Source organism: Scyliorhinus torazame, chromosome 13, assembly GCF_047496885.1.
Source record: "Scyliorhinus torazame isolate Kashiwa2021f chromosome 13, sScyTor2.1, whole genome shotgun sequence".
Classification (NCBI taxonomy): domain Eukaryota; kingdom Metazoa; phylum Chordata; class Chondrichthyes; order Carcharhiniformes; family Scyliorhinidae; genus Scyliorhinus; species Scyliorhinus torazame.
Window position 1 is genome coordinate 88,581,658 of NC_092719.1, and position 22,788 is coordinate 88,604,445.

A 22,788-nucleotide genomic window follows, 5' to 3' on the forward strand; every position below is an offset into this window, starting at 1 on the left:
CCTGTCTAAGAGTTGCTTAAATGTCCCTAATGACTCTGACTCCACCACCTCTGCTGGCAGTGCATTCCACACACCCACCACTCTCTGTGTAAAAAACCTACCTCTGACATCTCCCCTATACCTTCCTCCAATCACCTTAAAATTATGTCCCCTCGTGACAGCCATTTCCACCCTGGGGAAAAGTCTCTGGTTATCCACTCTATCCATGCCTCTCATCACCTTGTACACCTCTTATCAAGTCACCTGTCTACCTTCTTCGCTCCAATGAGAAAAGCCCTAGGTCCCTCAACTATTCTTCATAAGAGATGCCCTCCAGTCCAGGCAGCATCCTGGTAAATCTCCTCTGTACCCTCTCCAAAGCATCCACATCCTTCCTATAATGAGGCGACCAGAACTGGACACAATATTCCAAGTGTGGTCTAACTAGAGTTTTATAAAGCTGCAGCTCGCGGCTCTTAAACTCAATCCCCCTGTTAATGAAAGCCAACACACCATACGCCTTCTTAACAACCCTATCAACCTGGGTGGCAACTTTGAGGGATCTATGTACATGGACCCCAAGATCCCTCTGTTCTTCCACACTTCCAAGAATCCTGCCTTTAACCCTGTATTCAGCATTCAAATTCAACCTTCCAAAATGAATCACTTCACGTTTATCAAGGTGATCTGCCACTTCTCAGCCCAGCTCTGCATCCTGTCAATGTCCTGTTGTAACCTGCAACAACCCTCAACACTACCTACAACTCCACCAACCTTCGTGTCATCGGCAAACTTACTAATCCACCCTTTCACTTCCTCATCCAAGTCATTTATAAAAACCACAAAGAGCAGAGATCCCAGAACAGACCACTAGTCACCGACCTCCAGGCGGAATACTTTCCATCCACTACCACTCGCTGTCTTCTTTCAGCCAGCCAATTCTGTACCAGACAGCCAAATTTCCCTGTAGCCCATGCCCCCTAACTTTATGAATGAGCCTACCATGGGGAACCTTATTGAAATCCATATACACCACATCCACTGCCCGACCTTCATCAATGTGTCTCGTCACATCCTCAAAGAATTCAATGAGGCTTGTGAGGCATGACCTGCCCCTCACAAAGCCATGCTGACTATCTTTAATCAAAATATGTTTTTTGAAATACTCATAAATCGTATCTCTCAGAATCCCTTCCAATATTTTGCTCACCACAGACATACGACTGATGGGTCTGTAATTCCCAGGGATTTCCCTATTCCCTTTCTTGAATAGGGGAACAACATTCGCCTCCCTCCAATCATCCGGTACTACTCCAGTGGAGAGTGAGGACGCAAAGATCATCGCCAACGGCGCAGCAATCTCCTCCCTCGCTTCCCGTAGTAACCTTGGGTATATCCCGTCCAGCCCAGGGGACTTATCTATCCTGATGCTTTTCAAAATTTCCAGCACATCCTCCTTCTTAATATCAAACTGTTCGAGTCTATTAACCTGGTTCACACTGTTCTCATGGGCAACAAGGTCCCTCTCTCTAGTGAATACTGAAGCAAAGTATTCATTTATGACCTCCCCCATCTCTTCAAACTCTAGGCACAAGTTCCCGCCACTGTCCCTACTCTCAATCTGATCATCCTCTTATTTCTCACATAAGTGTAGAACGCCTTGGGGTTTTCCTTAATCCTTCGCACCAGGGCTTTTTCATGCCCCCTTCTTTTATCTCCTAAGTCCATTTTGGAGTTCCTTCCTGGCTACCTTGTAACCCTCTGGAGCCGAGTCAGATCCTTGCTTCCTCAACCTTACGTAAGCTTCCTTCATCCTCTTGACTAGAAGCTCCACTTCTCTTGTCATTCAAGGCTTCTTCACCTTACCAGTCCTTCCTCGTCTCAGTGGGACAAAACAATTCAGCACTCGCAGCAAGTGCTCCTTAAACAATCCCCATATTACTGTTGTGCATTTCCCCAAGAACAATTGTTCCCACTTTATGCTCTTCAGCTCCTGTCTAATAGCAGTATAATTTCTCCTCCCCCAATTAAATACGTTCCCATACTGTGTGTTCCTCTCCCTTTCCATGACGATGGTAAAGGTCAAGGAGTTGTGGTCACTGTCACCGAAATGCTCTCCCACCGAGACATCTGACACCTGGCCTGGTTCGTTGCTGAGCACCAAGTCCAATCTGGCCTCCCCCCGAGTCGGCCTATCTACATATTGAGTCAGGAATCCTTCTTGTACACACCTGACAAAATCTGCTCCATCCAAACCATTTGCACTAAGGAGGTTCCAGTCAATATTAGGGAAGTTGAAGTCACCCTTGACAACAACTCTGTTACTGCTGCACTTTTCCAAGATCTGCCTCCCAATCTGCCTCTATCTCTCTGCTGCTATTGGGGGTCTATAGAAAACTTCCAATAAAATGACTGCTCCTTTCTTGTTTCTGACTTCCACCCATACTGACTCAGTAGGCAAACCCTCCTCAACTACCTCCTTTTCTGCAGCTGTGATGCACTCTCCAATTAACAGTGCCACTCCCCCTCCTCGTTTACCTCCCTCCCTATTCTTCTGAAAACATCTAAACCCCGGAACATCTAACAACCATTCCTGCCCCTGTGAAATCCATGCCTCCGTAATGGCCACAACATCGTAGTTCCAAGTGTTGATCCATGCTCTAAGTTCATCGCCCTTATTCGTGACACTCCTTGCATTGAAACAGACACACTTTAACCCATTCCACTGAGTGTAACTTTGCCCTATCAACTGTCTATCTTTCCTCACAGACTTGCTGCATACTATTTCTGCCTGTTCAACATCTACCCTATCCTCTGATCCATAGCTCTGGTTCCCATCCCCCTGCCAAACCAGTTTAAACCTTCCCGAAGAGCTCTAGCAAACCTTCCACCCAGGATATTGGTTTAGGTGCAATCCGTCTTTCAAGTACAGGTCCCACCTTCCTCAGAAGATATCCCAATGATCCATATATCTGAAGCCTTCCCTCCTGCACCAGCCCTGTAGCCACGTGTTCAGCTGCACTTGCTCTCTGTCCCTTGCCTCACTTGCAGGTGGCACCGGTAGCAATCCTGAGATCACTACTCTGCTTGTCCTGCTCTTTAGCTTCCAACCTAACTCCCTAAAATCACTTCTTAGATCCTCATCCTTTTTCTTAGGTATGTCATTGGTGCCTATGTGCACCACAACTTCTAGTTGTTCCCCGTCCCCCTTAAGAATCCTGTAGACTTGATCCAAGACATCCCTGGCCCTGGCACCCGGGAGGCAACATACCTTCCGGGAGTCTCGATCGCGACCACAGAATCTCCTATCTATTCCCCTAACCATTGAGTATCCTATCACTATTCCTTTTCTATTCTCTCCCCTTCCCTTCTGAGCCAGACTCAGTGCTAGAGGCCTGACTGCTAGGGCCTTCCCCCGGTAGGTCATACCCCCCAACAACATCCAAAACGGTATACTTGTTTTGAAGGGGAACGGCCACGAGGGATCCCTGCACTGTCTGCCCGTTCGTTTTCTTTCCCCTGACGGTAACCAGCTACTCTTGTCCTGTACTTTGGGTGTGGCTACCTCCCTGTAACTCCTCTTTATCACCCCCTCTGCCTCCCGGATGATCTGAAGTTCATCCAGCTCCAGTTCCCTAACACGGTCTCTGAGAAGCTGGAGTTGGGTGCACTTCCCATAGGTATAGTCAGCGGGAATCCCTCACCACCCACATCCTACAGGAGGAGCATGCAACTGGCCTAGCCTCCATCCCCTCTTACCTTACAGAATATAGCTGCCCTGTGGACCAACTGGAACTCCGCCCTCCGACTCTGCTCCCAGTCAGCTGCACTCTCTGTAAATTCCCGGCTCCCTTCACGCTCTTTGAGGAAATGAAATGAAAGGAGCACCTTACTCCCTCCTCACCTAACTCCCTCAGTCACCAAACTCTCACTATAGCACTCAAATGCACCCAAATTCGGCACTTAGTGCAAACCTGAAATAATTAACTGCAATACAACACAATACTGTGCTTGAATCTGTTCTTTGTTCACTTGGAGTCAGATCTACTTTTTTCTGATTTACTTTGCCTCATCTTTAGCTCTTCCTTGGTTACCATTTTCTCCTTGGAGAGAAGAAAACTAAGAGGAGATTTGAGATGTTCAAAAGCATAAGGGGATTGGACAGTAGATCGGGAGAAACTGTTCCCGTTTGTAAAAGGATGGAGAACGAGATTTAAACAGATTGGCAAAAAAAAACCAAAAGTGATACGAGGAAAAATGTTTTCACATAGCGAGTAGTTAGGGTCGGGAATTCTCTGCCTGAGTGTGTGCTGGAGCCAGGTTCAGTTGAAGAATTTAAAATAAATTAGGCTTATCTGAAAAGAAAGAATGGGCAGGATTACGGGGAGAAGGTGGGGGAATAGCACTAAGTGAGTTACTCATTCAGGGAGCTAGTGCACACATAATGGGCTGAATGGTCTCCTTCTGCACCATAACAATTCTATGATCTACTGAATGTCTTGTTGATCTTCACACATCCAACTCCCAGGCCAATTCTAAAACAAACATCGCTGCCTTTCAACGAATAACAACATGTGGGATATCTACAGTCGGACATCATCCTTTTGTTATTCTAATTCCCAACTCGAGTTTCTTCAGAAGCACTCTAATTTCTAAAATTTGTTGTTAAAATTAAAGCAGGTTTTATTGTATTGGAATGATGGTGAATGCTGTGAGATGGCAATGACTAGGAAATAATTAACTGCAATACAACACAATACTGTGCTTGAATCTGTTCATTGTTCACTTGGAGTCAGATCTACTTTTTCCTGATTTACTTTGCCTCATCTTTAGCTCTTCCTTGATTACCATTTTCTCTGTAAAATCCCTTTTATAGAACTTATTTGATCTAAAGGAGGTGTCTGAAGCATATACAACCACAGTTCAGCAAAATGATTTTAAGCAGGTCTGATTATATTGTATCAGCATAAATCTCGATCTCGACATGTAATGGTTGCTACCATAACCGACTGTGGGAGTCTCTGCAGTTTAAGCTGAAGCATCAACTCTGCAAATTCCTCTTACAGAACTTTAATGGGAGCCTTACAGCTGAACCTTGGAGGGGCTCCAGAAGGACCTGCAGGAACTGGGAAAACTGAAACCTGCAAAGATCTGGCCAAAGCTGTGGCTAAACAGGTAGATGGAATGTTGCATTGGACACTGTTGGCGGGGATACTAGACACCAAAAGTGAACTGTTTATTTTCTTTCATTCTTTGGAGCTATTTGCAAACGTAGTGCATTTGTTTCCAACTTCTGCGTTGAAGTATTTGCTTTGGGCAAAGTGAGACCTCACAGCAGAAGGAAGGAAAGCTGAAAGGTTGTGAAAGCGGGTGCTCTATGCAATGCCAGTAAATGGACACAATGGTTAGCACTGCTGCCTCACAGTTCCAGGGACCTGGGTTCAATTCCCGCCTCAGGTGGAGGTTGCACTTTGCGTGGGTTTCCTCCGGGTGCTCCGGTTTCCTCCCACAGTCCAAAGAAGTGCAGGTTAGGTGGATTGGTTATGCTAAATTGCCCCTTAGTGTACAAATGTCCAGGTTAGGTGGGGTTACAGGGATAGAATGAGGGAGTGGACCTCAGTGGGGTGCTCTTTCAGAGGGTCAGTGCAGACTTGATGGATCAAATGGCCTCCTTCTGCACTGTAGTAATTCTAATTCCAACTCCATCTACAAGTTTGCTGATGATACGACCATAGTGGGCCGGATCTCGAACAACGAGTCCGAATACAGGAGGGAGATTGAGAACCTAGTGAGTGGTGCAGTGACAACAATCTCTCCCTCAATGCCAAAAAAACTAAAGAGCTGGTCACTGACTTCAGGAAGCAAAGTACTGTACACACACACCCCTGTCAGCATCAACAGGGCTGAGGTGGAGATGGTAAGCAGTTTCAAATTTCTAGGGGTGCACATCTCCAAAAATCTGTCCTGGTCCACCCACATCGACGCTACCACCAAGAAATCACAACATTGCCTGTACTTCCTCAGGAAACTAAGGAAATTCGGCATGTCCACATTAACCCGTATCAACTTTTACAGATGCACCATAGAAAGCATCCTATCTGGCTGCATCACAGCCTGGTATGGCAACTGCTCGGCCCAGGACTGCAAGAAACTTCAGAGTCGTGAACACCGCCCAGTCCCATCACACGAACCTGCCTCCCATCCATTGACTCCATCTACACCTCCCGCTGCTTGGGGAAAGCGGGCAGCATAATCAAAGACCCCTCCCACCTGACTTACTCACTCTTCCAACTTCTTCCATCGGGCAGGAGATACAGAAGTTTGAGAACACGCACAAACAGACTCAAAAACTGCTTCTTCCCCACTGTCACCAGACTCCTAAACGACCCTCTTATGGACTGACCTCATTAACACTACACCCTGTATGCTTCATCTGATGCCGGTGCTTATGTAGTTACATTGTATACCTTGTGTTGCCTCTTATGTATTTTCTTTAATTCCCTTTTCTTCCCATGTACTTAATGATTTGTTGAGCTGCTCGCAGAAAAATATTTTTCACTGTACCTCGGTACGCGTGACAATAAACAAATCCAATCCAATTCTAAATCAGTCCAGGGATCTCCAGAAGGCACAGTGATTCTGGATCCACATTCTGCCTGTCTCTCTCTCACCCTCTCCCTTACAACTTAGCTAATCATAAAATAAACTGGTTTGCACTGAGTGCTGAATTTGGGTGCATTTGAGTACTATAGTGAGAGTTTGGTGACTGAGGGATAATAAGAGTTCATTTTTATCTAAAGTCTAATCTTTCTTTTATTTAATTAATTAACTTAAAAGTTGCTGTTTGGCTTAGACCTTTTATATGGTCTCACGAGTCTAATTTTTATGTGTTTTGGTTTTCTTTTTTATAATTCTTTTTTGGTTTTCCTGTGTTTTTTTGTGAGTTTATGACCTGCACGTTTATCTACACGTGCAGGATTAGGCCAGCATGCGTCACTGACACTGGCGTGATGCTGGGTGTGAAAACCAAGCAAAAGAACATAAAGGAACTGATGATAAAACAAAAGATGGGAATGTCCCAAAACAACCAGTGGAGCACAGCCCAAAAAGAACGAGAAATGAAACAAAAACTTATCACAAACCCGTCAAATTAAAGCGTGAGAATCGGGGTCGATAAGGCAATCCAACCCCTGCGGTGCCCACCGAGCACGGAAGGCCTCGAGTGTGCCCGTGGATACCGCATGCTCCCGCTCCAGGGACACCCGGCCACGAACGAGGCAGCGGCAGATGGGCAGACAGTCAGGCTGGACGACCCCCTCGGTCGCCCGCTGCCTGGACCTATAAATGGCAAGTTTGGCCAGGCCCAGGAGCAGGTTCACGAGGAGGTCCTCCGCCTTCCCCGCCCCCCTCCGTACCGGATGTCCGTAGATCAGGAGCGTGGGGCTGAAGTGCAAAGAAAACCTCAACAACAACGTGGTCAAGAAACCAAAAAGGGGGTGCAGCCTAGGACAGACAACAAACGTTCTCCACGGTCTCCACCAGGCCACAAAAGTGGCAGGTCTCTGGCAGAGCCGAGAAGTGATTTAGACGATAGTTGCATGGCACTGCCATGCGCAGCACCCTCCACCCCAGGTCCCCCAGTTTTATGGGGAGGTCACCTCCGTAGAGAGACCTCCAGTGGGGACCTCCGCCACCGGACGGCAACGAGGCATGCCAAGGTGTGTCCGGGCGGCGGGCGAGGGCAAGGAGGTGGAAAGTGTGCAACAGCAGGACGTACAGGAAACCCCTCTGCGCAGTGCGAAAGGGCATGGAGGGTATTTCCGCGAGGCGGCTGGGGCTGTGGGGCACCAGCACCCGGGGATGGTTCCGGGGTTTGGGACCAATGTGGAATTCCGTCCGAGCAGGGGTCCGCTCAGACGGGATACCACCGCACAACCGCGCTGTCTCAAGTCCAAGTGTGCCCACGTGGCCGAGCACGACCGTTTTGAGGCCTTGGATAGCATTGGCCACGCACCGGACAGACACCGCTCCGCGCCTGACTAGCTCGTAGGGTGTCATCCAGCCCGCCCCTCTGCCACCCAGCACGTCCCCTATCCTGGTCACCCCGGCATCCACAGCCCTCCGCTCCGCCAGCCACCTGAATGGATATTGGCGGAGGTGCGGATTCCTGAGCAGCGGCTCCCTTACGACAGCCAGTACTCCTGGCCGGGGAGAGCTGCGGCGCGTGGCGACCGTGTTCCAGACTTTGACAAGGTCCTGGCACAAGACGGGCAGCGCCAACAGAGAGTTCCGAAGACCATTCCGGTCAACGAACAGGAGCTGCACGGCGTAGTTCAGGCTGTGCACCTGGCGGAAGAAATACATTGTCAGGGCACACCATATTGGAGGAGGCTCAACATACAGATATCGCTGCAGAGTCTGAAGGCGGAAAGTCGCAATCTGGGTGCGAAGGCACACCAGCGCCTGACCGCCCTCCGCAATCGGGAGACTCAAGACCTCCGCAGCGACCCAGTGCAATCCTTTGTCCCAGAAGATCCGAAGCAGGGTTCTCTGGATGCGTGTGACAAAGTCAGGGGGAGGAGTCAAAGTGACCAGCTGATACCACAGCATAGAGGCGATCAGCTGGTTTATGACCAGCGTCCCTGGCGAGTGATGACCTTGGTCTCCAGCTCCTGCCAGTTCGCCGGCTAGGCTTCCTCTGCCGGGCAAAGATGGACTCCCAAGTAGAGGATGTTGGTCCGGCTCCAGCTAAAGGGCCTGAGCTCCTCCGGGAGGGAGTCCATCTGCCACGGACCGACCAGGAGTCCGGAACATTTAGCCCAGTTGATCCTAGCAGAGGACGCAGCGGAGTACACAGCCTGGCACTCTCGCATCCTCCGCAGGTTACCAGGGTCAGTGAACATGAGGAGCACGTCATCAGTGTAAGCCAAGATGACCACCGCCATGTCCGGCTCGCGCAGAAGCAGCCCCGACAACCTCCTCCGCAGGAGGCGCAGGAAAGGCTCCACTCACACAGAATAAAGTTGGCCGGACAAGGGGCAGCCCTGACGCAGCCCTCTCCCAAAGCGAAGAGGCGCCGTCAGGGACCCGTTAACCTTAATCAGACACTCTGAGGCGGCGTACAATAATCGAATCCGGGCGACGAAGTGTGTCCCGAACCCGAAAGCTCGCAGAGTCCCACCCTGTCGAACGCCTTCTCCTGGTCAAGAGACAGGAAGGTGCTCGACATACCAGTCCTCTGGGTAAAATGAATAACGTCCCGGACCAAATGGATGTTATCGTAAATGGTTCGGTCCGGGACTGTGTAGGACTGGTCAGGGTGAATCATGTGGTCCATCACAGGGCCAAGGCGTAAAGACATCACCTTGGCAAAGAATTTGTAGTCCGTGCTGAGGAGGGAGACCGGTCACCAGTTTTTAAGCAGGCGGAGATCCCTCTTCTTGGGCAGCAGGGCAATGACGGCCCTGCGCCCCGAAAGGGGCATCTCCCCGGTCGCAATACATTCTCCCAGGACCCCCACATAGTCGCTCCCCAGGACGTCCCAGATCGCCCTGAAGAACTCCACAGTCAGCCGGTGCAGCCCTGGGGTTTTGCCCCGTGACAAGCTGTCCAGGGCGCCGGTCAGCTCTTAGAGGTTGATGATTTGATCGAGTCTCCTGGCGTCCCCCGGGCCGACCTGCGGCAGGTCCTCCCACAGAATTCTGCAAGCATCCTCGCTGGACGGATCCGGAGAGAAGAAGTCGGAATAAAAGTCCCTAATCAGGGCCCTGACCCCCTCTGGATCCGAGACGAGTGACCCGTCGTCGGCCAGCAGTGTAGAAATCTGCCGACGGGCCCCACGTCCTCTTTCCAGCGAGTAGAAGGGGGAGCCGCGGTCCATGTCCGTCAGGAGACGGATCCACGACCGCACGTACGCAGGACCCGGCAAGTTGCAGGTCACATAGCGCGCCCCTCTTCTCTCTGTACACCCACCCCAGAGCCGGGTCCTCATCGGGCTGAGCGAGACGTGACTCCAGATCGAGGAGTTCCTCAGCCAATTTGGCGATCGTGGAGTTCTGCCCCGCCGTAGACCCCTTTGTGTACCCCTGACAGAAGGCGTGGACGTGAGTCTTGCCCACGTCCCACCATAGCCTCAAGGAGGGGAAGTCACCCCGCTTCCTTCTCCAGCCGGCCCAGAAACGGCGAAACAAGTCCAGGAACCGCTCGTCCTCCAGCAGCAGGTTGTTAAAGTGCCAGTACGCGGACCGTGTCTGAGCGCGGGATGGGGCGAGCCCCGCCCACACCAGGTGGTGGTCCGAGCACGGCACCTGCTCCATGGAGGCCGTCGGAACGTTGGGCAAGTACGTCTTGGAAATATAAAGACGGTTGATTCTGGACGCTCTGAACGGACGGCGCACAAAGGTGTACATCCGTAATTCAGGATGGAGAGTCCGCCAGACGTCTAGCAAGTTGAAGGACCTAACCAGGAGGGAGGGCTTCAGGTATTTGGATAATTGGAGCGCATTCTGGGGAAGGTGGGACCTGGACAAGCAGGATGGGTTGCATCTGAACCAGAGGGGCACCAATATCCTTAACCCACCACAGGATTAAGACTGATTCAGGTGGCAGATGTCACAAGCACACATACCGGTGTTATTCCCTCAGCCTCCAGTGTGACATGCCCTTTTCAATTTTGCTCTGCACTCTCTCATGCAACATCTGCATTTGCACATTCATTTGCTGACATTTTCATTGTCTCCCCTGTTGGAAATTATTGTTCCATTATCATCCCCTGTTGGTTGTTGAAATCATGTTCTTCCTCACTTTGCATAATCCAAGATCATGCTGAATTGTATTAATGAAAAATAGAACAAAGTATTGATCTGCTTTTTTAACACAGGCTCCACCATTGCGAATTCTTGACTATTCAACCCAACAGCACCATTTGTATTCCACATCTGCTCCTTTCACCATCTAATACGATCAACATGTCACCATTTTCATTCCTCCCTCATGTGTTTATCCAGCTTCACCTTTAACGTCTCAAGGCTCTTCACCTCAACCATTCCCTGTGGGAGTGAGTTCCACTTTCTCCTCACTCTCTGAGTGAAGAGGTTTTTCCTGAATTCCCGATTGGATTTATTAACAACTGTATTTTATTCATGGTACCAGTTCTGGTCTTGTCCACAAGTGGAAACATTGGGCCATAACCCCTGGTTCCCCAGTTTCAGATTTGGGGGTACACCAGTGAGGCGCTGAGGAATCCCTCTAGGAAGTTCCCAGGTAAGTGTTTGCCCGGCAATTGCCCCGAAGCGCTAACAATTTCACTGGGCTCGGAACATCCGGCAACTTTATTAACTTTGCCAATTTTACCCTGACAGTTACTCTGAAAGAGTCAGAAGGAGAAAAAGCACTTCTAGCTTCAGAATAACTCTTTAGAAAACCCAGACAAGGCCCCCTGGGACACCCCGCACACACACAACACCCCCAACTAGACACACCATGCCCCTGGCCTGACCCCCCCCCCCCCCCCCCCCCAGCCTGACACCAACATCCCCCCACAGCCAGACACTATCCTTGCCTGACACCAGTCCTGTCCCCCACCTCCAAAGCCAGACACCCCCTCCCTCCTGGCCAGACACCTCCTGGTTTGACGAGCTCGCCTTCAGCCAGGCAACCCCCCAGCTAGGCATCTTCACGGTCAGCCCATCCTGGCCCAACCGGACATCCCCCCCACTCCGGACACACCCGACCCAACAAGCCCCGTCGATGTCCGAACCCCCACATCCAATTCACTTACCTGTTCCCTCTCAAGTCATTAAACTCACCTTCTAAACTCACCCATTAATCTCACCTGCTTTATGGCAGCTAGTGCTGTAAAAAGAGGGTGTGTCCTCCTTCACTCCTTTTACATCTCTCTGGAGCGGAGGATGCGCTGCCTGAATCTCACCCGGCCTGAGTCAGGAAGGTTGGGTGAGAAGGCCCTTTGGAATTCCAGTGAAGATAAGTTGCTCCAGAGTGTGTGTTTCGTCCAGGTTCTCCGGTTTTCTCCCACAGTCCAAAGATGTGGAGGTTCGGTAGATTGGCTATGATAAATTTCCCCTTAGTGTCCAAAGGTTAGGTGGAGTAGGCCTTGGTGAGGGTACGGGAATAGGGCGAGAGAGTGGGCCTAGGTGTGGTGGTCTTTCGGAGGGTTTGTGATGCCGCGATGGGCCGAATGGCCTCCTTCTGCACTGTAGGGATTTTATGATTCTTTGATTGGCAATCTGCCAGTGACTGCCACTTGAGGAAGTTAAGGAGCATCTTCTCTACCACTATCCTATCAACATATTTCATCATTTTAAAGATCTCTATCAGGTCACCCACCAGTCTTCTCATTTCAAGAGACAAAGCCCCGGCCTGTTTAATCTTTCTCAATAGGTATAACCTCTTAGTTCTGTTATCATTCAGTTACACTTTCAAAAAATCTTGTCCCATGCCTCTATGGGCGAAATTGGCCTAGAAAGTGGCAAAGTCTAATTTTGGGCTCTTGAAGTGATGTTTGACCCACCAGCACCAATCTTTCCATCATATTGTGCAGCATTTTGTTTAAGAAATGACGAACCACGCCTTTCACATCGGATCAGTGACCGAAGGTCTCTGATTCGCCCACCTCGTCATGGCCTGAGCTTCAGTAATGCGGACGCCATATTTACAGGCTGCCCCAGTACAAAGCTAACAACCCTCCCGAAATAGGGAGCTGCTGGGACCAAACAGCTGCCAAAGATAGGAAACATGCTGCCCCCAAATTTACCATCGCCTCTTTCATACACCTATTAGACGCAGTGGAGGCTCGCTGCAATGTTCTCTACCACCACTCTGGCCAAGGCCAGAAAGCAAAGTCATGAACACAGCCTGGGAGGCAGTGGTAGAGGTGGTCAGCACCAACATCCTGCAGAGGACAGCCACCGAGTGTCACAAAAGGATGAATGATCTCCTCCTTTCTGCCAGAGTGAGTCCATCCTCCCACCACTCTCAGCTCACACACTCGCTCACCCATCCACAGGGATCTCACTCACTGCTAGCTTAAGGGACACCATCACTCGCTCTCTCACACATACCTTTCGAGGATCGTGTTCTCACCACTTCGCTGGTTCCTCAGTGCTCCTGCCTCATCTGATCTCTGTTAAAATTGACAAAGTTGTGTGCCTTGGCAAAAACGGCATCCTTGATTTTCTGGATACATTTGTGGGTGGAAGTTTGTAAGCTCCCGCACAGATCCCCAGTGGAACCCTGGACTGAGTTACTGCCATAGAAATTGAATGCAGTGGTCATTTTCTCTGTCCTCTGAGTCCCCGAGATGCAAAATTCTACTGCAGGTGGCATATGTGCGTGACCAGTTCCCTTGACATCGGCAACACTGGTTCTCTACTGGTGGCACATGGGTCTCCTGACCCTGGGTCTGTTGATGCACCTATGAGTGATAGCTCTCTGAGGTTCATCCTCTGCGTGTGGAGGGGGCCCTGCCACTTCTTGCTCTTGAGGGTTCTGCTCCTGCCTTTGGTGAGGGAAGTGCCGCCACTGCATCCTTCTCCATCTTCTTTCCTGTCTAAAAGCAATGAGGCAGACCGCGTGACCACAAGGTTCCATCTTCCTGACGGCCTCCTCACTGCAGAGATGTGGCAGTCAGCGTGCATCCGCTCAGGACTTCTCTTGGTCAAGTCAATGCCTGTGGCCACCTTTCAAGGCCTCTTCATGCACACAGGCGAATCCTGTCCACCAGAAGGATGACCTGTGTTTAGTGCACATGGTGATTGACCTAAACCCGCCCCACAATTGCCCCACACCACATGACTGAGTGACAGCGGGTTCAATTCCGGCCTTGGGTGACTGTCTGTGTGGAGTCTGCACATTCTCCCTGTGTCTGCGTGGGATTCCTCCGGGTGCTCCGGTTTCCTCCCACAGTCCAAAGATATGTAGGTTAGGTGGGTATACAGGGATAAGGTGGGTGAGTGGACCTAGGTAGAGTGCTCTTTCGGAGGGGTGGTGTAGACTCAATGGGCTAAATGGCCTCCTTCTGCATTCTAGGGATTCTATGATATAAAGGTTTTATATAAATTTAACAGAATCTCTTTATTTTTCAATTCTATCACTCTCTTGCATGAACCCTAGCGCTGTGATTGTTTCTTTTATATATTATCAGTTATTAGGTGTTTCTCCAATATACCTGTCAGTAAAGATTCTGGGCGCGATTCTCCACTCCCGCGACTAAGTGCCCATGCCGTCGTGAACGCCGTTGTTTTACGACGGCGCGAAACGGGCCCGATCGCGATCGATTCATGGCCCGAAAATGGGCTAGGAGCGGGGCCGCGAGGAACTCGGGGGGCGTGTCGCGAAAGCAGCGTCGTCAGCGTGCGCCGGGCATTGGTGCCGCCTTAAAGCCGGCGCCGCGTAACTGGCATGCGTAACTCACCCGCGCATGCGTGGTTGCCGTCCTCCCCGAGGTCGCCCCGCAAGAAGATGTCGGATGGATTGTCGGGGCGCAGAGGAAAGGAGGTCCTCCTTCAGAGAGGCCGGCCTGCCGATCAGTGGGCACCAATCGCGGGCCAGACCCCATTTGAGCCCCCCCCCCCGGTGCAGGAACCCCCTTCCCCCCCCCACCCCCACAGGCCGTCCCCCCAGCGTTCCCGCGCTGTTCCCGCCGGCAGCGACCAGGTGCGGACGGCGCCGGTGGGAACCCGTCGTTTTGGGCAGGCTGCTCGGCCCATCCGGGCCGGAGAATAGCGGGCATAGCGGAGAATCGCCATTTTGGGTGTCTCGGGCGATTCTCCGGCCTGCGCCGCGTGGAACTCGATAGTGCCGATCTTGCCGCTTGGGCGTCGGACCGGCGTCGCGTGAAAAAATGGCGCCCCAGGCGATTCTCCCAAAACGGCACAGCATCGGAGAATCGCGCCCTCTGTTATTTTTTTGATCACCAATATTATGTTAATTGGTCTATAATTCCCTTGATTGCTCCATCCTCTTTTTACATTTTGGAATAACATTAGTGTTCGCTGTTCCCTTTTTTAAACTACTTTGATGTGGTCCAGTTGTCTTTGATACAATCGTGCCTGTCATTTTCTTCCCGACTACTTTTAATAAGGACAGATGCAATCCATCCACATCCGAGGTTTTATCCTCTCTAAGTTTAATTACTTTATCAATTATCTCCCCCTTTCCACCTGAAATATCTTTCTATCCTGTTTGATTTCTTTTTATGATGTTTGTGTCCACCATGTCAGTTTCTCTGTCAAGGAAAATGATTCTTAAATATTTCTGCCATTACCTGTGACTTTATCCTGTGTGTCCATTAATAACTAGACCCCCATCCTCTTTGTTATTGGAGGTTCTCTAGAATACTTCACGAGTTCTGTTCTTTGATAATTTAATTCTGCAGTTTCTCTTGGGTTTATATTATCTGAAGTTTAGAAAAATAAGAGCAGAACTCATTGTAACAGGCAGAATTCTGAATGGGTTTGACAGCGTTGAGACAGAAATGTCTCCTGGACAGAGAAATCTAGAACATGGAGGCACAGTCTCAGGATACTGGACCGTAGGGAGAGAGTGGGATTAGTTTGGGATTGATGCAGGGCTATGTGGAGAGAGCAGGACAGTGGGCTTAGTTTGTAACTGATACAGGGCTTTGGGGAGAGAATGGGGCAGTGGGAATAGTTTGGGATTGATGCAGGGCTATGGAAAGAGAGTGGGGCACAGGGATTAGCTTGGGATTGATACAGGGCTGTGGGGAGAGATTGGGATGATGGGATTAGTTTGGAGATTGATCCAGGACTCTGGGAAAATTTGGGAAATGGGATTATTTTGGGATTGCTCTAAAATGGACACACACGGACACGATGGGAAAATGTTGTAAATGTGATTTTAACCCAAATGAGATGAGGAAGAGCCAATTGTGTCAAATTCTCCATCAACTGGGCCATGTTTGTGACTCTCACACTTTGAATTTCCCCCTTTGACTTCATATTTGTCTTTAACAAACCCTTGAAGTAGGACATGTCGGTTGATAATTTTCAGAATACACCAACTGATCCCTCGTTCGCTTCCTAGTATGCAGATAAATTTATACATTACAACGCCAATATCTGTATCCTCACAATGATGTGAGTTGCTCAGAATGGCTGCAAATCTGACTAGGATCCTGATAAACTGAGTATCAGCCTTCAATCATGGGCTCCAGGGTAACCTGCAGAACTACAGCCAGCCCATCGCTCTATGGCCCTTTGCCAGGGCACAGAATATATTTGACACTGCTGTGTCTGACTGTACCACAACATCAATGGTAAGCTCATCTGTGTGCCTGGTCATCTAGGGTTGAGTCTAAACTGAGAAACTTTTATCACTATTTCAACCATGGAGGAGACCCAGAGATTTTTCATCACCCCATCACCCTTTGTACCCTCCAGGAGGTATCAAGTCTGGATATTTTGAAGGTTAATGGGGTCAGCGGCAGTCTCATGGTGGTTTTGCTGTCTGGTATGGTGTGGCTTTCCTGATCTTGTGACAGCTCTGATATCTGCAGAGACTGATCTCTTTTTTTTTAAATGAATTTCTGTGCAACTGATGGACAAGATTCACTTTTTAAACCTTAACAAAGTAAAATCAACATGGATCAAATATTAACGAACAGGCAACTGAAACATTAAACCAAAGAGAAAGGTAAGTTTTGCATTCACTAATAAAACCAAACTATGTCTTTTGAAACACATCAATGCCACGCTGATGGCAAAGATGTAATATTATAGGAACAGTCGCAAAGTCACTCCAGTTCTTAAGTAGGTTCACTTCTCCCCACCACACCAAGTTGAAACCTCCAGTGCCCTGGGCAATCATTCCACTCACCGCAGTTTTCCTGGATATGATTACCACCAGTAAGGCACTCTTTGTGACACTGTGCCTTAAACATTCAAGAGCTTAATCTATTCTGATCCCTTTCTTTTGATTAGAAACCGAACTCTCCCCAGCATCTTTCTTGGTCCTGCTTTCCTGGAGCAGTAGCTCCTTTTCTCTGTGTCAAACAGCACCATCCATTCTCTGTGAGATACTGTGAAAAAGCAGTTAAAATTGTCACCTATCTCAGTGGGTTTCTGTTCAGGTTTCTCTCTCCATTGCAACATGATCACAGAGGCATGTCTTTGAGCTGAGGTGTTTCTCTGGAATTGTGTTTTATTTTGAGTTAAAGATACATCTCAAAACAACATTCATGACACCGTCTATTGTGCTGCAGATTTGTGCCTTCCAGTGCATCTGTTTACAGTGAGATGGATGTTTAAAAGAATCATAGAATCCTTACAATGCAGAACAAGGCCATTCAGCCCATCAAGTCTGCACCAACTCTCTGAAAGAGCACCCTACCTTGGCCCACTCCCCCGCCACATCCCCATAGCCCCACCCATCCTATGGACACGAAGGGGAAATTTAGAATGGCCTATCCACCTAACTTTCACATCTTTGGACAGTGCAAGAACACACCCGCACCTGGAGGAAACCCACAGAGACAGGGAGAAAGTGCAAACTCCACACAGACAGTCACTAAAGGTCAGAATCCAACTCGGATCCCTGGCGCTATGAGGCTGCCGTGCTAACCACTGTGCCACCATGCTGCCCTTGTTGAACTATTTAATGATCTTCTATTTTGCAGTGTGTTGTGTTTAATTGTTCCGATGGACTAGACTACAAAGCGATGGGGAAGTTTTTCAAAGGTCTGGTACAGTCTGGAGCTTGGGCCTGTTTTGATGAATTCAACCGTATAGAGCTAGAGGTAATGTAAACAATTTTAGAATAAAACTTTAAACAAAGTCATATTATAATTTTGATGTTAATGAACAATCAACAGACATTACAGCTGTTAACATTTTACACTTACTCTTTGAAGTGCAAAGCTTGCAAATTAAATGTATCTATAAAAATTATAATTTGCATTATTTCTAATGATTCTGGATATAAATTGTTACGAAACCCAAACTTACCTTGTTAAGTTCAGAGTCTGCACTTCAATTGCCGATGGATCTCAGACTTACTGTGCATGTGCAGGCTGTGAACGAGCTGCACATGCTCAGTTCTACAACTTTAACTTGTTCAGGCTCAGGAAATGTCCTTCCGCAGGCACAGGGAAAGGGGACAGGGAGAGGTCCCAAGAAGTGTTCCAGGCCAGGAACAAGGAGTGGGGACAGGTAGAGGTCCCTAAAGGAAGTCTCAGGTATGGGACAAAGACACGGGACAGAAAAAGGCCTCAGTTTATTTCAATGAAGTTCAGTTGAAAGAAAAGAGCAGAGAAGTAGGTTCTAAATTAGAGAAAGGATGTGGGAAGCAGACTTTAAGTAAAGAGGGCTAGTGAATTGGAGCAGTAGCATTCTGCTCAGTGTGGCCAAAGATCTGAAGCTGTACCTAGAACATAGAACATTACAGCGCAGTACAGGCCCTTCAGCCCTCGATGTTGCGCCGACCTGTGAAACCACTCTAAAACCCATCTACACTATTCCCTTATCGTCCATATGTCTATCCAATGACCATTTGAATGCCCTTAGTATTGGCGAGTCCACTACTGTTGCAGGCAGGGCATTCCACACCCTTACTACTCTCTGAGTAAAGAACCTACCTCTGATATCTGTCTTATATCTATCTCCCCTCAATATGTATAGCTATGTCCCCTCGTGCTAAACATCACCATCCAAGGAAGAAGGCTCTCACAGTGCACCCTATCCAATCCTCTGATCATCTTGTATGCCTCAATTAAGTCACCTCTTAACCTTCTTCTCTCTAACGAAAACAGCCTCAAGTCCCTCAGCCTTTCCTCATAAGATCTTCCCTCCATACCAGGCAACATCCTGGTAAATTTCCTCTGCACCCTTTCCAATGCTTCCACATCCTTCCTATAAACCAGAATTGCACGCAATACTCCAAATGCGGCCGCACCAGAGTTTTGTACAGCTGCAACATGACCTCATGGCTCCGAAACTCAATCCCTCTACCAATAAAAGCTAACACACCAGACGCCTTCTTAACAACCCTCTCAACCTGGGTGGAAACTTTCAGGGATCTATGTACATGGACACCAAGATCTCTCTGCTCATCCACACTGCCAAGAATCTTACCATTAGCCCAGTACTCTGTCTTCCTGTTATTCCTTCCAAAATGAATCACCTCACACTTTTCTGCATTAAACTCCATTTGCCACCTCTCAGCCCAGCGCTGCAGCTTATCTATATCCCTCTGTAACTTGTAACATCCGTCCGCACTGTCCACAACTCCACCGACTTTAGTGTCATCTGCAAATTTACTCACCCATCCTTCTACGCCCTCCTCCAGGTCATTTATAAAAATGACAAACAGCAGTGGCTCCAAAACAGATCCTTGTGGTACACCACTAGTAACTGGACTCCAGTCTTAACATTTCCCATCAACCACCACCCTTTGTCTTCTTCTAGCTAGCCAGTTTCTGATCCAAACTGCTAAATCACCCTGAATCCCATGCCTCCGTATTTTCTGCAGTAGCCTACCATGGGGAACCTTATCAAGCGCTTTACTGAAATCCATATACACCACATCAACTGCTTTACCCTCATCCACCTGTTTGGTCACCTTCTCAAAGAATTCAATAAGGTTTGCGAGGCACGACCTACCCTTCACAAAACCGTGTTGACTATCTCTAATCAAATTATTCCTTTCTAGATGATTATACATCCCATCACAAACCTTTCCAAGATTTTGCCCACAACAGAAGTAAGGCTCACTGGTCTATAGTTACCAGGCTTGTCTCTACTCCACTTCTTGAACAAGGGGACAACATTTGCTATCCTCCAGTCTTCTGGCACTATTCCTGTAGACAAAGATGACTAAAAGATCAAAGCCAAAGGCTCAGCAATCTCCTCCCTAGCTTCCCAGAGAATCCTAGGATAAATCCCATCCGGCCCAGGGGACCTATCTATTTTCACACTTTCCAGAATTGCTAACACCTCCTCCTTATGAACCTCAAGCCCTTCTAGTTAGTAGCCTGAATCACAGTATTCTCCTCGACAACATTGTCTGTTTCCTGTGTGAATACTGACGAAAAATATTCATTTAGCACCTCTCCTATCTCCTCGGACTCCAAGCACAACTTCCCACTACTGTCCTTGACTGGCCCTACTCTTACCCTAGTCATTCTTTTATTCCTGTCATATCTATAGAAAGCTTTAGGGTTATCCTTGATCCTACCTGCCAAAGACTTCTCATGTCCCCTCCTGGCTCTTCTTAGCTCTCTCTCTTTAGGTCCTTCCTAGCTAACTTGTAACTCTCAAGCGCCCAAACTGAACCTTCATGTCTCATCTTTACATAAGCCTCCTTCTTCCTCTTGACAAGTGTTTCGACTGCTTTAGTAAACCACCAAGGTTCCCTTGCTCGACCACTTCCTCCCTGCCTGACAGGTACACACTTATCAAGGACACGCAGTAGCTGTTCCTTGAACAAACTCCACATTTCCATTGTGCCCCTCCCCTGCAGTTTTCCTCTCCATCCAATGCATCCTAAGTCTTGCCTCATCGCATCATAATTGCCTTTCCCCCAGATATAACTCTTGCCCTGCGGTATATACCTATCCCTTTCCATCACTAAAGTAAACGTAATCGATTTGTGGTCACTATCACCAAAGTGCTCACCTACCTCCAAATCTAACACCTGTCCTGAATCATTACCCAGTACCAAATCCAATAATGCCTCGCTTCTCATTGGCCTATCTACATACTGTCAGGAAACCCTCCTGCACACATTGGACAAAAACAGACCCATCTGAAGTACTCGAACTATAGCGTTTCCAGTCAATATTTGGAAAGTTAAAGTCCCCCATAACAATTACCCTGTTACTTTCGCTCCTATCCAGAATCATCTTTGCAATCCTTTCCTCTACATCTCTGGAACTTTTCAGAGGCCTATAGAAAACCCCTAACAGGGTGACCTCTCCTTTCCTGTTTCTAACCTCAGCCCATACTACCTCAGTAGACGAGTCCTCATCAAACGTCCTTTCTGCCACCGTAATACTGTCCTTGACTAACAATGCCACCCCTCCCCCTCTTTTACCACCTTCCCTGCGCTTACTGAAATATCTAAAACCCGGCACCTGCAACAACCATCCCTGTCCCTGCTCTATCCATGTCTTCGAAATGGCCACAACACCGAAGTCCCAGGTACCAACCCATGCCGCAAGTTCACCCACCTTATTCCGGATGCTTCTGGCATTGAAGAAGACACACTTTAAACCACCTTCCTGCCTGCTGGTACACTCCTGCAACTTTGAAACCTTACTCATGACCGCACTACTCTCAAGCTCCTGTATACTGGAGCTACAATTCAGGTTCCCAAGCCCCTACTGAACTAGTTTAAACCCTCCCAAAGAGCATTAGCAATTTTCCCCCCCAGGATATTGGTACCCCTCTGGTCCAGGTGTAGACCATCCCGTTTGTAGAGGTCCCACCGACCATAGAATGAGCCCCAATTATCCAGAAATCTGAAACTCTCCCTCCTGCACCATCCCTATCGCCACATGTTCAACTCCTCTCGCTCCCTATTCCTCGTCTCGCTATCACGTGGCACGGGTAACATCCCAGAGATAATAACTCTGTTTGTCCTCGATCTAAGTTTCCACCATAGCTCCCTGAATTCCTGCCTTACATCCCTATCCCTTTTCCTACCTATGTCGTTGGTACCTATGTGGACCACGACTTGGGGCTGCTCCCCCTCCCCCTTAAGTATCCCAAAAACACGATCTGAGACATCACGCGCCCTGGCACCTGGGAAGCAACACACCAACCGCGAGTCTCTCTCGTTCCCACAGAAACTCCTATCTATCCCCCCAGCTATGGAGTCTCCAATACTCTCCCCCCTTCCCTTCTGAGCAACAGGGACAGACTCTGTGCCAGAGACCTGTACCCCATGGCTTACCCCTGGTAAGTCCCCCCCCCCCAACAGTATCCAAAGCGGTATACTTGTTACTAAGGAGAACGACCACAGGGGATCCCTGTACTGACTGCTTCCTCCCAGCCCCTCTCACCGTCACCCATCTATCTTTATTCTTCGGAGTAACTACATCCCTGAAGCTTTTATCTATGACCACGTCTGCCTCCCGAATAATCCGAAGTTTATCCAGCTCCAGCTCCCTAACGCGGTTTCTGAGGCGCTGGAGATGGGTGCACTTCCCACAGATGAAATCAGCAGGGACACTGATGGCGTCCCTCAACTCAAACATTCTGCAGGAGGAACATTGCACTACCTTCCCTGCCATCCCCTCTAGATAAAAATAGAAAAAGAAAGAGCTTGCCTGTTATTCACTCCCCTTCTCAGCAAGCACTCACTCAGCAACCTCTGCGCCCCACACAGTAACGCCTGAGGGAAAATAAAAGAAAAACTACTTACCAGTCACAAGCCAATCCCTTACCTGCAGGCCGTGATGTCACGGTTCAACTTCTTTTTACTTCTACCTGGCCTCGAGCCTTCCTCTTGACCTTTACAGCGGTTGTTTTTGTTTTGGTTAGAGGAGAGGGTAGGGAGGGAAACACCGAAGAAGTGTTTCGGGTTTAAGTGTCACTTTACAACAGCTCCTCCACAAACCACCTGAAGTTAGGGTGAGCACAACGGCGTATGCAAATTTCCCCCACAACAGCCAATCAGCAGCTCCGCTCTACTGCCCTCTGCTGGATGATGGTCTTCACTTGAACAGCTAGGGTCTCTTGCTCAGATACACCTTCAAGTTAGGGTGAGCACACCTGTCATTTGGTACTTGAGTGTATACACAAGAATCCAGGGAACATAATCTTGGAAGGTGAG

General features: G+C 48.8%; 1 protein-coding gene across 1 annotated transcript in view; it reads left to right on the top strand.

The window, feature by feature from the left end:
- LOC140388180 (dynein axonemal heavy chain 3-like) overlaps positions 1-22,788 on the top strand; it is a 1,528,048-nt gene that overhangs the window by 705,442 nt on the left and 799,818 nt on the right. The window contains exons 28-29 of the mRNA XM_072471941.1: positions 5,046-5,154; positions 17,633-17,752. Of these exons, the coding sequence (XP_072328042.1) occupies positions 5,046-5,154; positions 17,633-17,752 (229 nt within the window). The remainder of the gene's footprint in view (positions 1-5,045; positions 5,155-17,632; positions 17,753-22,788) is intronic.